This window comes from Limulus polyphemus, unplaced genomic scaffold, assembly GCF_000517525.1.
Source record: "Limulus polyphemus unplaced genomic scaffold, Limulus_polyphemus-2.1.2 Scaffold573, whole genome shotgun sequence".
Classification (NCBI taxonomy): Eukaryota; Metazoa; Arthropoda; class Merostomata; order Xiphosura; family Limulidae; genus Limulus; species Limulus polyphemus.
In genome coordinates, this window is record NW_013666183.1 from 526,157 (window position 1) to 539,910 (window position 13,754).

A 13,754-nucleotide genomic window follows, 5' to 3' on the forward strand; every position below is an offset into this window, starting at 1 on the left:
CTAGTCTTACACTGCTAAATTAGGGACGGCTAGCGCAGATAGCCCTCGTGTAGCTTTGTGAGAAATTAAAAAAACAAACATTTGCCAAATTCTTGACCTAGTTAAATATTTTTTGAAGTATTGTTTTTGTTTGTTTCTAATTAAGTACAAAGCTACACAATGGGCTATCTGTGCTCTGCCCACCATGGCTATCGAAACCCGGTTTCTAGCGTTGTAAGTCCGCAGACATACCGCTGTGCCATTGTGTGTGTGTGTGGGGGGGGGGGCTTGTATTATTGATGGTAGTATCTTGGATTTAAAGCCACCGTCATGGAAGAACCTGAAAACAGAGATATAATAATGCAATCTTTGTTTTTCATTAGAACATTTTACTGCTTACATATTTTTTTTTGTTTTTTATAAGATGATCTTTAATTCTTTTATTTATTATAATGTTTTTCAATTGCTTATGTTTAATAGAAAAATCCCATTTATTTTATGCTTGTTAAATGAGCAAATTATTGATGATTTTCGATATGCATTACTAAATATAGATTCTTATGAAAGATAGTTTTAAATTTGTTTATGTCGGTCTCATGAACCATGTATTTAAAAGGTCTGAACAGTTACGTAATTGTTTAAACAAGTAATTTTAATTACTGAGCTTATCACTTCATCAATGTCCCTTGGTGGGACATCGGTAAGTGTGTGGGCTTAAAACGCAAGAACTCGGGGTTCGATTCCAGTGGTGGACACACCAGATAGCCCAGTGTGGCTTTGTTCTAACAAAACAGACACTTTGTCAACTCACCAAAATACTCTAGAAAGTTATACATAAATATAATAATACTGATTACAATTGAAAGATGCATGTTTTATTATAATCAATCTAAACCATTTTTTTACAGAAATTTGTGTATGTTTGTGTCCGTTTATAACTGCCGAACCGCTGGACCGATTGTCACCAAATCTGGTATGTATCCTTAGGGCACCCTGGAAACTCTGACATGCGTAATCAGCGTTCAAATCTATCCCCTTATGTTTTCTTGTACTATGCTATTAATCTCTACAAATATTTGAAGGCACCTTCCGGGCACCTCAGATATTCGGTTCCCCATGTCACTCCCTGTAGGCCTTTTGTCTCTCACCCCCCACCCCACTACCACAAACACACACGGGTACGTTGGCTTACATAAAAGTATTGTTGAAAAGGAGTTTTAATATGTTAATCCACACATTTACACAGTGCGAGTAGATTATCATCGTTGTTTTAGTGCAAAACTACACCAGGTGATATCTACGTCATATTGATCGTGGAGATAAAAAACCCGAAATCTGTTGTTATGAATCCTGAAATTTACATCTGTTCTTGTCAGTAAAAGTATAAGTAACAACATTTTAAGAATCAAATCATAATATAAAAACGTGTTCATAATAACTTAGTCATGTTTTCTCTTTATATTAATTTTTAATTATTTGCATATTTTTTTTTTTCTTTTCCAGTTGAAAATAAAGAACGAATCAATCGAATGACATCAAATAAAAACCTGGGGGAAAACGTGCAGGAGAAAGACCATATTATTTACATCTTACTGACTACTTACTTTCGGTCTGGAAGTACTTTCCTTGGTGAAGTCCTCCAGCACCACTCTCGAGATATATTTTATCATTACGAACCTCTTCATCATTTGACATTAAGCACCAGAGTAACCCAAAATCACTCAGTTGATGCAGTTAACCAGCTAGAAAATTTCCTTAGATGCAACTTTACGAACGCGAAATATTTAAGCCACGTGCAAAAAAAGGGAAATGAGTTTATGTTCACAAAGAACTATTTTTTGTGGGAAAAATGTAAAACATCAGAAAAACTATGTTATGAACCTACTTTTATGTCAGTTGTATGTCAAGAGGCTAAGATACACGTGATGAAGACTGTTCGGCTGCCAATGCGTTATGTCCAAGCTTTATTGGAACAAACCTCGGATTTGGATATCCGTGTGGTGTATCTTGTGCGCGATCCTCGTGGAATCTTCAATTCGCGTCGAAAGCTTGCTTGGTGTAAAGCAACAAACTGTTCCAGTGTTTCTGTCTTGTGTCAAGAAATAGAAGAAGACGTCCAACATTTTTATCGCTTGCAAAACATATTTCCTGGGAAACTAAGTATTGTTCGTTTTGAAGACCTTTCGTATAATCCACTCAAAGAGACAAGAGCGTTATTTAACAATTTGAAACTTCAATTTTCGGAATATGCTAAGCAGTACTTGACAAACCACACATCTGTAAAAAATGCTGAAAAACAACCATTTACGACGTATAGAAATTCCAGTGAAATCCCATTACAATGGAAACAACAATTACCGGTTTCAAAACAGAAGAAAGCCCAGAAAAGTTGCAACAAAGTTATACTTGCACTTCACTATAACTAGATGTGCATTGAAAAGTGTCATGAATTTTCACACGTTTTACATTTATACTTCAAAAACACTTAATTTTTTACCCATTTTTATTTTAGAGAGTGAGAGAGATCTTCAAACTTTTGCACAATTGCACTTTACATAATACAGGGTTTCATTAGCGTTCCTGGTCTTCTGGTTGGAACGTCAAAATGTAATCACTTCTAACACTGAACAGTTATATTATTAAGTGTTAATTTTAACGCTCAGTGCTTAGCACAATTTTATCTTCTACAAATAATAATAATTTTCTGCACACTTGTACTTTATACACCTGTTGTCTTATGTAGTGTCAATAAACATAAAATATATTGATTGCACATGTAAAAAAAAGTGTTTCTAACGCTGAACTCAGTCTTAGATATATCTGTTGTATTTTAATACACGATAATTAATTGTTAAACAGAATAAACTAACGTTCAATGTTAATTATCGGTTTAAAAATACATTTGTTCACGTGAAAAATCCAATAGTCTGTCTAATTATAACGAACACTGTATCTTTATATCACTTACGTTTGTTTGTGTTTTGATATTTCGGGGTCTTGTTTAGCGCTTTTGAGCTTGAAATACTTTCTCAAAGATTCACGTGGAACGTGTTACAAGCTACACAAGGTGGGAACCATTTGGTGTGCAGTCAATCTGGCTAGAAACCAGAGGTGTGTGAAAATAGCTGAACAAAGTCCACAGCTTTAGCTGTGGTGCCTTTGCAGCCGTTGTTGACTGGCTACCTTCCATCTGCTCTGTAGTTCGGAAATGGAGGATAACTATATACCTGTCTCTGCTCTCGCTGTTTAGCCTATGTCCCGTAATTTTGGTGAGTGGCTTAGTTATTTAGAGAAGTCTGTTTCAACTTTAACAGCAATGGTGAAGTTCACTAAAAATTAGTGCCGGCTATTTATACACATATGTGAACCCTAAGGTTCTCTGACCTGGTCGTTTAGCCCATGTGTCATTCAAGTTAAAATACCAAGTACTACTTTACTTCATACTTTTTGTAAGTCTTTGAACTTTGAGGTTCTTAACTTGATCTGCTTTTCTGTAGGATTTTATTTGTTTGTTTGTTGTTAAGCGCAAAGCTACAAAACGGGATATTTGTATTGTACCCACCACCCGTGTCTAAGCTCTATTTTTAGCGTCTTAAGTCCAGAGACTTACAGGCTACAGAAGAGCCACTGAGGGCTGTAGGATTTGATTTTTTTTTTCAAAGGTTATATTTTTAATTTACTGAAGCACAAAAATGATAATGGTTTATGTGATTATTTTTTTTAATCTTGTTACGCGGATTGTAATTTGAATCATATTTACTCTGACATCGGATAACAAACTTTACTTTTCTCTAGTTCAGTGATTATTCGTTTTAACGCAAAATCACACAATAGGATACCTGCGCTCTGCCCACCGTGGGGAATCGAACCTCAGATTGTAACGTTGTAAATTTATAATCAGGGGACACAATTCTTTGTTCTGAGGGATTTAGACAGATATAATTTTTACGAATTAACTCGCCCCCTAGTGGCACAGCGGTATATCTGCGGACTTGCAACGCTAGAATCCGGGTTTCGATACCCGTGGTGGACAGAGCAAAGATAGCTCATTGTGTAACTTTGTGTTTAATTACAAACAAACAAACGAATTAACTCTGATGGAGCTTACACTCAAGTGACTGCAATGGAAGAGATGCTTGATTTATGTCGACGATATTCTGGTGTTTGACCATACTTTTGTGTCCGCGTCTAACAATCTGATGATTGTATTCTATGCATATAAAAGACGCACTTGAAAGTGAAACCAAGAAAATCATGCGAGCAGAAATGAAGTTTCTGAGTCACATTATGGAGAGAGGGATGGAGTCTCGACGGACCTGGATAAGATAGATGTGGTATGAGATTGACTTTGACACATGACAAAGCAATGAATAAGATAGCTGTGGTAAGATATTGACTTTTACACATGACAAGTCAAGAAGTCCGTAAGTTTTGTGTCTCACGATCGATAATTTGTGGCCAATTTATCAAAGATAGTAGCATCACTGTCGTCTCCAATGCACTTTGGTTGGAGTGAGGAATGTAGTCAGGCATACAAATCCATTAGGCTTGCTTTGATGAATTCTCCATTGCTGAGGTATACACCACAAAACTGTTAGTTTCTCCTGGACATCGACACCAGTGACAGTGTAATCGAAGCTGTGTTATTGCAGTTGTAGGATGTAGTAGAATATATAATCGTGTACGTTAATCATACACCCAGGGCTCTCAAATGCGACGAAGAAAGGGCTGCTTGTAATGGTTGTCATTACTTGTAACACGCTTTGCTGAAGTGTCTAGTAAACTTTTACAATTCCAAGGGGAATATAGACATTGGATAACAACACTGCAATAATACGACTTTATCATAGTTTATCGTTCGGTCCTGCAGTACAGAAACGTGGACAAACTATCTCACCACGCAGTGAGGATTTTCCTGTTCGTGGAACTTCCTAACCCTGGAAACTATGTAGGAGTTGAAGTTACAAACGTTTTAGCCATAGTGAATACAAGGTAGAAGGCCCTCTGGCATATGGATGCTGAAAGTAATGCTTCATGATCACTTCAGGATGAGCAACTGAATGACCCTTACATAGCTTAGACACTCTTTGCTGTCCAACAAGGTCAAGCCCAACCAGCATTAGTAAAGGAGCATATAATGAAGACACGAACATGTGGCCCCTCTTTGAACATTTACAGTTGAGAAGATGTTCTGTCCCACTACTATCTACCAGAGCTCTGTGGCTAGAAATGTTCAGAAATTTGCACAACGCAAATACCAAAGGAAACTAAGGTGTAACCTACACTAATGTTAACATTTGATGAAGGTTCTTTTGGTCAAAAGTTATCAAGATGTCCATCACTGGCATAAGTGCTGTATGGTGTGTGCTGCCCAGGGGAAAAACTGGCCAAGAATAAACTCAAACAGAAAATTGTTGGGTCTTCTCTGCAGATAATACTCGTGGATATAGCTGATCCATTCTCATAGACTGCAAGAGGTCATCAATGTATACATATCTCATCGCCACTGACTACTTCACAAAATGGGTTGAAGCTTCTCCATTGATTAATATGCTAACACAGACCATTGTGGATGTGTTGACCAAGAACTGGATATCATGATTTAGAGTACCAGATAAATGTGGCTAACTTCAATACCAAATTGTTTACTGATTTGTGTTAAGTGTGGTGGAGACATGCACGAAAGCAATTTGCATGCAGCTGGAGTGTCCATATTTGATACTTCAACAGGATGGCCCTCTAATGTATGAGTTACATTGGGCAAAAGATAATCAAAAGTATGTGGAACATAATAAGATGTATCCATACTTCGCAGACGAACCTTTGGTGCACTAACTTGACACCATCCTTTGTCATCCCAATCTGCCTGGTGGAGGAGAGGAAGCTGCAGAAACTTATCTGATGGTCTTCGATGAACCAGATGAGGATTCACAGGAAATGAAAATAACTACCAGCTCTAAATCGTGGACAAAACACCAAAGTCATCCTCCCCAGTGATATGAGTGGAACTGATCATCAAAGCTAGGATGATCAGTAGGACAAGCAACTGATTATTGGAAGGAAGTGACATTCCTTGCCTTCAAAGCTATCACGTGATGCACACTGTAATGTATGCACTACATTGTGTGATTTTCACCTGCCTATTAAAAGTTAGAGACAAATATTTGGAAGATTAATGACCAAAAGCCATCGAGTAGTGTTGGAAGTATAATGTAACTACTACATTTTGTGGCTGCTATCTGATTATTGAATTTTAGGACAATTTCATAATCACGGATTAAGAGGAAGTGACATTCCTTGCTTTCACAGCTGTAGAATGATATTATATGTAATAAATGAATTACATTGTAGTATTATCGTTTGATTATTGGCAGTTAAAAGAATAATGTGATTGAAATATCAATGGTGGAAAGGGAACTGAGATCCTTGTTTTCCTAGCAAAGAGTGGGTAAATTTTCTGATGCAAGAAAACCACTCTAGCAATCTAGTTGAATGGTGAGAGCTTGGAGCTTTCCAGAGCATGACACCCATTACTCGCTAGGTTTTTTTATCGATCTTGTTTGGAAAATATGCTGGATTTATGATTAACAAGGGAGTCCATCTTTTTTAATGTGTATTTAAGTACAGTAGTAACAGCGCGAATTTCAATCTTTGTAAATAAATCTTTAAGTCGAAATTCTTAATTCATCTGATTTTTACAAGTGATTATTTACTTCATAAATCTGAAATTTAAATTAGTTGAGTTTGACAGCTTCTAGATGACACTACCATCGTCACTTAGTGGTACTGATATCGTTCATGCAGTAGCTGTACTTGAGCTGTATAAACTACTAAATTATTTAACAAAGCATAATGGTGACATGGGTATATGGCAATAGACATATACAAACCAATATTCATGTATAAACAATGCGCTGTAGAAACAATTCGTGGAGTCGTTCATTGGTGTTTTAGGACACATTAACACACATGATTTATTCGCATAAAGAGTATGGTAATAAATAAGGAAATAAGATTAAAACAATGAGAGCATGGAGACAAAGGACAATGTTAAAACCTGATGAATATGAGGTTAACTGTGGTGAATAGAAAATACAATGTACCTGTTAATCACTAATGCTGAGAGAATGTTTCAATTTTAATGTTGAGATATTCTGCAGGTGGTGAATTTTTTATGTAAGAGACAACAATAATAAAAAAGCTCACACTATGGCAAGATTGATAGATAACACAGTTTTACCTGTAGTTTTAAAGAAAGCAGTTTTACCTGGTGGATCTAACACAGTTTTGTCCAGTGTTTCTCAAAATCATAGTACAAGAATGTTTTAACTTGATCAACTTTAAATATTCTGGGTAAATTTATGATTAGTACATGAAATTCACAGAAAATAGCTTTGATATAATAATAACCGTATACACGTGGTGTACTCAGTTTTTATTTGGTTATATCAGGAATATGTTCATTTATGCAGATTTAATTATTTTTAATGGGCAAGCAATTCTACTGAATATTTGTTTAATGTTATTTCATTACAAAATACAGTTTTGAAGCATGAAAATGCAGATAGTATGTGTAGCGGGGGGGATGTACCATCTGTACGTTGAAACCTTGTAATTTATGCCATAGCTATTACACAATTTTTAAATGCAAGTAAGTCCACATGGAAAGACTATGAAAGTGTCGGCAAGGGTTAATGGTTTGAAGTGAGATTAATGTTTCCTGATCTGTGTCAGCTCGATTGTGTTGGACACGAGCAGTCTTGTTCCCTATTCCTTCCTACTGGAATTGGGTGTTGTTTTTGTGACAATCACACAGTAGGCTAGGGATGAAGTCAGGTTGGAGAGTTTGGTATATGTATTCCCATTGCATGGCAGCATAACAGGTGGCTTCACGACCTCTCTTCCAAGAAACCTAAGGTAATCTTAAACGGACCCACATTAGAGAATATTCCAGTGCTCAGGTACCATTGCCAAGATATGCAACCAAATGGATGGAGGCTTAGGCCCTCTACAACCAGGAAGAAGATTGGCTGAGGCAATGGGCCACTTCTCCATTGAGATACGAGGAGGAGGTCCATTGCCTATGGAACAGACTAGATGAAGCCAAGCAAGAACCTGCTGAGAGCCCAAGTAGACCTCAAAGCATCCACAGCTACCAATCAATAATGTAATGAGTAATTGAATGTACTGAGTTATTGAACTGCGGACAGAGAGAGAGAATATTGTTGGGCACGTGATACGTTCGTCGTGAATTATAGCGGTTGTTATAGCGCGACTGTTGAAATTAAGTGTATCGCAAAGTTGTATTTTGAAAGAATAAACCAGTTTTATTTAAGAAAGGACTTGTATCGGTAAAGTTTCTTCGGTAAGAATTTTTACGAAAAATTAACTAACGAACGGAGGCGTAACAGTATGTGAAACACAAAGCAAATCATGAAGTAAAGACAATCTAAAGTGTCCAAGCATAACCCAGTGATTATCGTACTGGGCTGTAGATCCTGGTTCGATACCGCAAAATAATAATAATCATGCTCCGCATTCTAGGGTCATGGTTGCTGCCTTCCCTCTAGTTTGTCACTTCCAAATTAGAGACGGTTAGCGCAGACACACTTCGAATAGCTCAGTACGAAATTCAACAAACAACAATAATCTCAAATAGTTGTTCAATTAATTGATAATATTAATAGCGTCTCGATCACTACTATGTTTGTCGTATCCCAGCTAGCCTGATGAGCCCTGGTATTGAGCGAAGGGCCTCAACGGTGCTGGATAAAGCAGATATAGTGCAGGTGACACATAAGTACATTCTTCTTTACTTTCACGTCTATTATAGTTACAAGCCTATGTTAATTGTTATTCGACGATTTGTTTTTTAGTGCAACAAATGTCATTATTAAAGAGTTTATTTTAATAATTTCATATGTTTCATTATGTTCTCGTGTGACTTTTCTTTTTTGGCAGATGTGTGTTAACACATGTGAATTTAGTACCGGCATGGCCAGGTGGTTATGGCGCTCGACTCGCAATCCGAGGGTCGCGGGTTCGAATCCCCGTCCCACCAAACATGCTCGCCCTTTCAGCCGTGGAGGCGTTATAATGTGACGGTCAATCCCACTATTCGTTGGTAAAAGAGTAGCCCAAGAGTTGGCGGTGGGTGCTGATGACTAGCTGCCTTCCCTCTATTCTTACACTGCTAAATTAGGGACGGCTAACGCAGATAGCCCTCGTGTAGCTTTGCGCGAAATTCAAAAAACAACAAATATTTATCCATTTAAAACAGTTCTGTTCTATTGTTGATTGTTGCAAAGTGTGATGAATCTTTCTTATTTTTGTCCATACTTGGTTCATTCCCGTATATATTTTGTAAAACTACAAATAATTGGCATTAATATACAGAGAATGAGCAATTTTTCTAAACCTTCATGCTTAATGTAAGCATAAAGTTTGTTCAGTTAAAAGGCTTTTAAACACAAAACTACATTATTGATTATTATTATTACTAATCTTTCTTTCAATTTTTTTTTTTTGTTACTAAAAGGATTTAACATGAAACCCAGTGATGAACAAAAGTTTATTCAAGTAAAATAAATAAATAATTTGATTTTAATAAAAACACAAACCTAATTTTGATGCAAAGTGACTTAAATAAATTGATAAAAATTACAGCTCACTAACTTAATCCATTTCACACCAAAAAGATATAAATAACATATCGACCAGTACTACGTCTATCATATCCCAGCTGGCCTGTTGAGTCATAATATTGGATAAAAGGCCTTGCCTGCACTGGATATAGCAGATATAGTATGGTTGATATATTATTATATTCTTTAATTTCAGTTGTAAGTTTTTTTAATTTAATTTGGTATATAACATGTGAGTTATTAATTTTTTCCATATTGTTGACACTTATAAAGACTCTTGTGGTATTCCTGTAAGGATATTGACCAATCATGTCAGTGAGTGGGTTATTTTTGCTAATGTATTTTTTATGATGTTTCACAGCAAAATTAGTAAATAACGAAGCTGTTACAAGGCCACGTATTTCAGTATATTCAGTCTCCTATAAACTATTTTACAAAAGAATGTATGCCAAAGTAATCCTACGTATTTATAACCACAAACTTCATTTAAAACACCAACTATGTCGTATCAAAAAATCGCAGCTTACCAGTTGCAATTGACTGATAACTCTTTATAGTTTTAGTTATCATGAGAAGGAAAAGAAATGAATATTGTTTTTATAAGTCTTTGGTAAGCATATGTTTTTTCTTTTTTTTAGTTTATAGAAAACTATCTGCTTTTTATTATTATTATTATTTTACTGTCTTTAAGATTTTGAATAATGTGTAATACCAACAACAATATCTACAAACATATAATGAATCAATAGAAAGGATAAAGGTTATTCCCCAGTTTTAAATTTCCAATCTACCCATCAGTCTTCTGTAACAAGACTGTGAACCTTACTAATGTTAAAGGTTATGTAATGTATTCGTGAGACTAGAAGATAAGCACTTTAAATTTTGTATAAAAACAACTTAATTTGCAGAACTTGTTAGATAAACAAATAAAAATGTGGTTATGGAACGACAAAATATAAACTTCAGTAATGAGGATGTATAAATCATCATTAAATTTCAAATTACGAAACACCTGTGCTGTTTTACACACTTAGGTGCTCCCAGACCACAATAACGGCTTACAGTCTAGTCACATAAGCCAGTGAGTCAACAGTGTGACTTAATAGTGTACAAAAGGTTGAGAACCACTGTTACAAGAAGGCTATAACTTCATTTCTTACAGTCTAGTCACATAAGCCAGTGAGTCAACAGTGTGACTTAATGGTGTACAAAAGGTTGAGAACCACTGTTACAAGAAGGCTAAATAACTTCATTTCTTACAGTCTCGTCACATAAGCCAGTGAGTCAACAGTGTGACTTAATGGTGTACAAAAGGTTGAGAACCACTGTTACAAGAAGGCTATAACTTCATTTCTTTTGCTTTTAGTTAAAGACTGATTATAGCAAGAAAATAAGTTAATTTATTATCTTTTTCTTTGTAATCAAGTTAGACAGAAATCTTATTGGTATTATTGTGCAATAATCAGCAGCTAATATTTTTTTTTATTCACCAGCTCGATGTCTATCACCAGTCTAGAGCCAGAGATCCAGGAGGTTGTTCGAAAGTTACCTGAACCACTGGAGCATGCTTTTTACAACAAGGGATTGTGATGACATGGATATTTAGGAAGGTTTTCTATTGCATGTGGGGCTCGTATGGTATTTGTTTTAAGCTTTATTAAACAAAAATATACTTAATATATTATACTTTTTTATAAAATGAAGAAAAGAATCAAAACATTTTGCATATATACGATGTTGTGAAAATAAAATAGATATGATGAAAAGAAGGTAATGTGCATTTATAATTTTGTTATGAGTTGTGTAGTTTCTAGTTCAGCCTATATTTTGTTCTTCAGATTCTTATGTTTTGGGGGGGACAATAATGATTGTAGAAAAAAACTATTATGTTTTAAGACAAATGTTACTAAATTTTTGGCCTGAACCTAAAGGAGAGAAGCCAGTCTGTATCTTGCTGTCTTTTGGAGGCTTATCATCAAGATGAGCAGAACTGTCTTCTGGATCTGCCTTTGAACGAGAACAATTTATTAATGTGGTGCTTAATATTGTTCACTCACCAATTATGTATGCAAAACTTTCATTAATGAACAGAATATTATAGATATTCAACTAAAAAAATGTAACCATCTAGTGGAAAATTTTAACCTTAATTAATATCTTAGTAATTCTTGCTGCAAAAATTAAGAATTTATGTTTAAGATCTCAAGGTTGGTCTAACTACATAACACTAACTCTTTCACTGCCACTTTCACCAGATAATGTCAGAAGAGATGAATAAAACGACTATAACCCACCTTCCCCCCCAAAGAATACAGTCTTGTGAATAATTCTTGAAATATAAACAAGTTCAATGCTTTAAGCCAAATTAAAACCTATTTCAAGCTGGGCCGATCAGTAGAAATTGCTAATGAGATTTAGGTCTACAATAGTTGCACAGGCCAAGACATACTACATAGTTGGATTTCAATGTAATTTTCATAACAAATCACACTTTATACAAGTGTACTAAAAGTGTAGTGTAGGTGTGGTAGCTTATCAGTCCAGTCCCCCTAATATTATTGCTTTTTCGATAGTTTGTTTTGCCTTCAATTTAAACCAAAGTATTTTGTAGTTGTTGAGAAACATGAGTGTTAATTGATGATAATTTCCTTATTATTTGTACCTGGACTGAATTGTAACAATCGTAATTCATACATTTCTGTATTGACGAGAACAACTGTGCGTGTTTTATGCAAACAGAAAAATAATTCTAGTTATCATATTGTTTTCTGTTGTAACGAGAACTTGTATCATTGTTACGTGAAGGTGTACCATTAGAAACTTGAGTTAGACTTTATAGTGTTGTATGTATTCTTGAAAAGTACACGAAACCCATTCCCAAGCATACAAAAGCTACATGAAGTTTTGATTTTGAACTGGATGCCTCTTGGTAGCTGAGTAAGATGTTCTTTTGAGTTAGTGTGTATATAGCAACGTTAGACAAATGAAAACCAAAGGTACAAATAACATAATGAAATCTTTAAAAAATATATATTTATATTTACTGTAAGAAATGAAAGACATTTGCCAGTTTGTCCTATCCAATCTGCATAGTTAGAGCATTTGACTGAAATGCTAATTAGTTTTTTTTTGTGGTTATATTTACCATTGCTATATATTTTAGGTTTTGTCATTTAAAAAGACTTGTGAATATATGTTAATTATACTGCCGTTACTGAACTTTTGGCCATATCTGGGAAATTGCTACAAGTGTTTCAAATGTTGTAATGCCAATATTCTTTCATTTCTGTTTAAACACTCTTATATCACATTGATAACAAAAGCCTCATATACCTATTTTTTTAAAGTGAAATAGGCAATCAAAAATTGGTAAAATTACTGTTTTCTTCTGATTCTTGAAGAGGCGAAATGTATAATAAACAGAATTCCACTGGTATATGTTAATTTGAATTAGTTTTGACAACTTCATCACATATATTAATCATTTTTATGAATATATATTTTTTTAAACGTTTTAATGATGAATTGTTCTACACAGCCGCTAGGTTAAAACTGATAATTTAAAGTCCTCTGATGGATAGTCTGAAATAGAGGAATGCTATAGTAGTCTAAAATTAATCTGTGTGGATGGCTTTCCCTAACGTGAGGTTTGAATCCTACTTCAAGTTCATTTTTTGGTTTTTAACGTATTGAATATACATAGTGTTTCTCATTATGTGCATGTTTTTTGAATGTTTAGTAAAAGCTTGAAGTGCAATAAGAGTTAAATTTCTGGCAATAAAACCTGTAGATATTGTTTATATGTGTTTGAAGATGTAATGGTAATTGTAATTGTTTATAAATATTATCATAAAATCCTTTGTTTTAATTTCCTTTGTGAGTTGTAGTGGGGTCAGTTAGTTTACAATTGGATGGATATGGGTATTCAATAAAAAAAACTCATTTAGAATTGTATATTTTTTATGTTTTGTAATAGATCATTTACAGCCCCCCAGTGGCACAGCGGTATGTCTTCGGACTTACAACGCTAGAAACCGGGTTTCGATACCCGTGGTGGGCAGAGCACAGATAGCCCATTGTGTAGCTTTGTGCTTAATTACAAAAACAAACAGACCATTTACAATTATAGTT

General features: G+C 35.0%; 1 protein-coding gene across 1 annotated transcript in view; it reads left to right on the forward strand.

The window, feature by feature from the left end:
* LOC106459195 (carbohydrate sulfotransferase 1-like) overlaps positions 1-2,696 on the forward strand; it is an 11,968-nt gene extending 9,272 nt beyond the window's left edge. Inside the window, exon 3 of the mRNA XM_013918795.2 lies at positions 1,483-2,696. Coding sequence (XP_013774249.2) covers positions 1,483-2,405 — 923 coding nt within the window. The 3' untranslated portion in view covers positions 2,406-2,696. The remainder of the gene's footprint in view (positions 1-1,482) is intronic.
* The last annotated feature ends 11,058 nt before the right edge of the window (positions 2,697-13,754 follow it).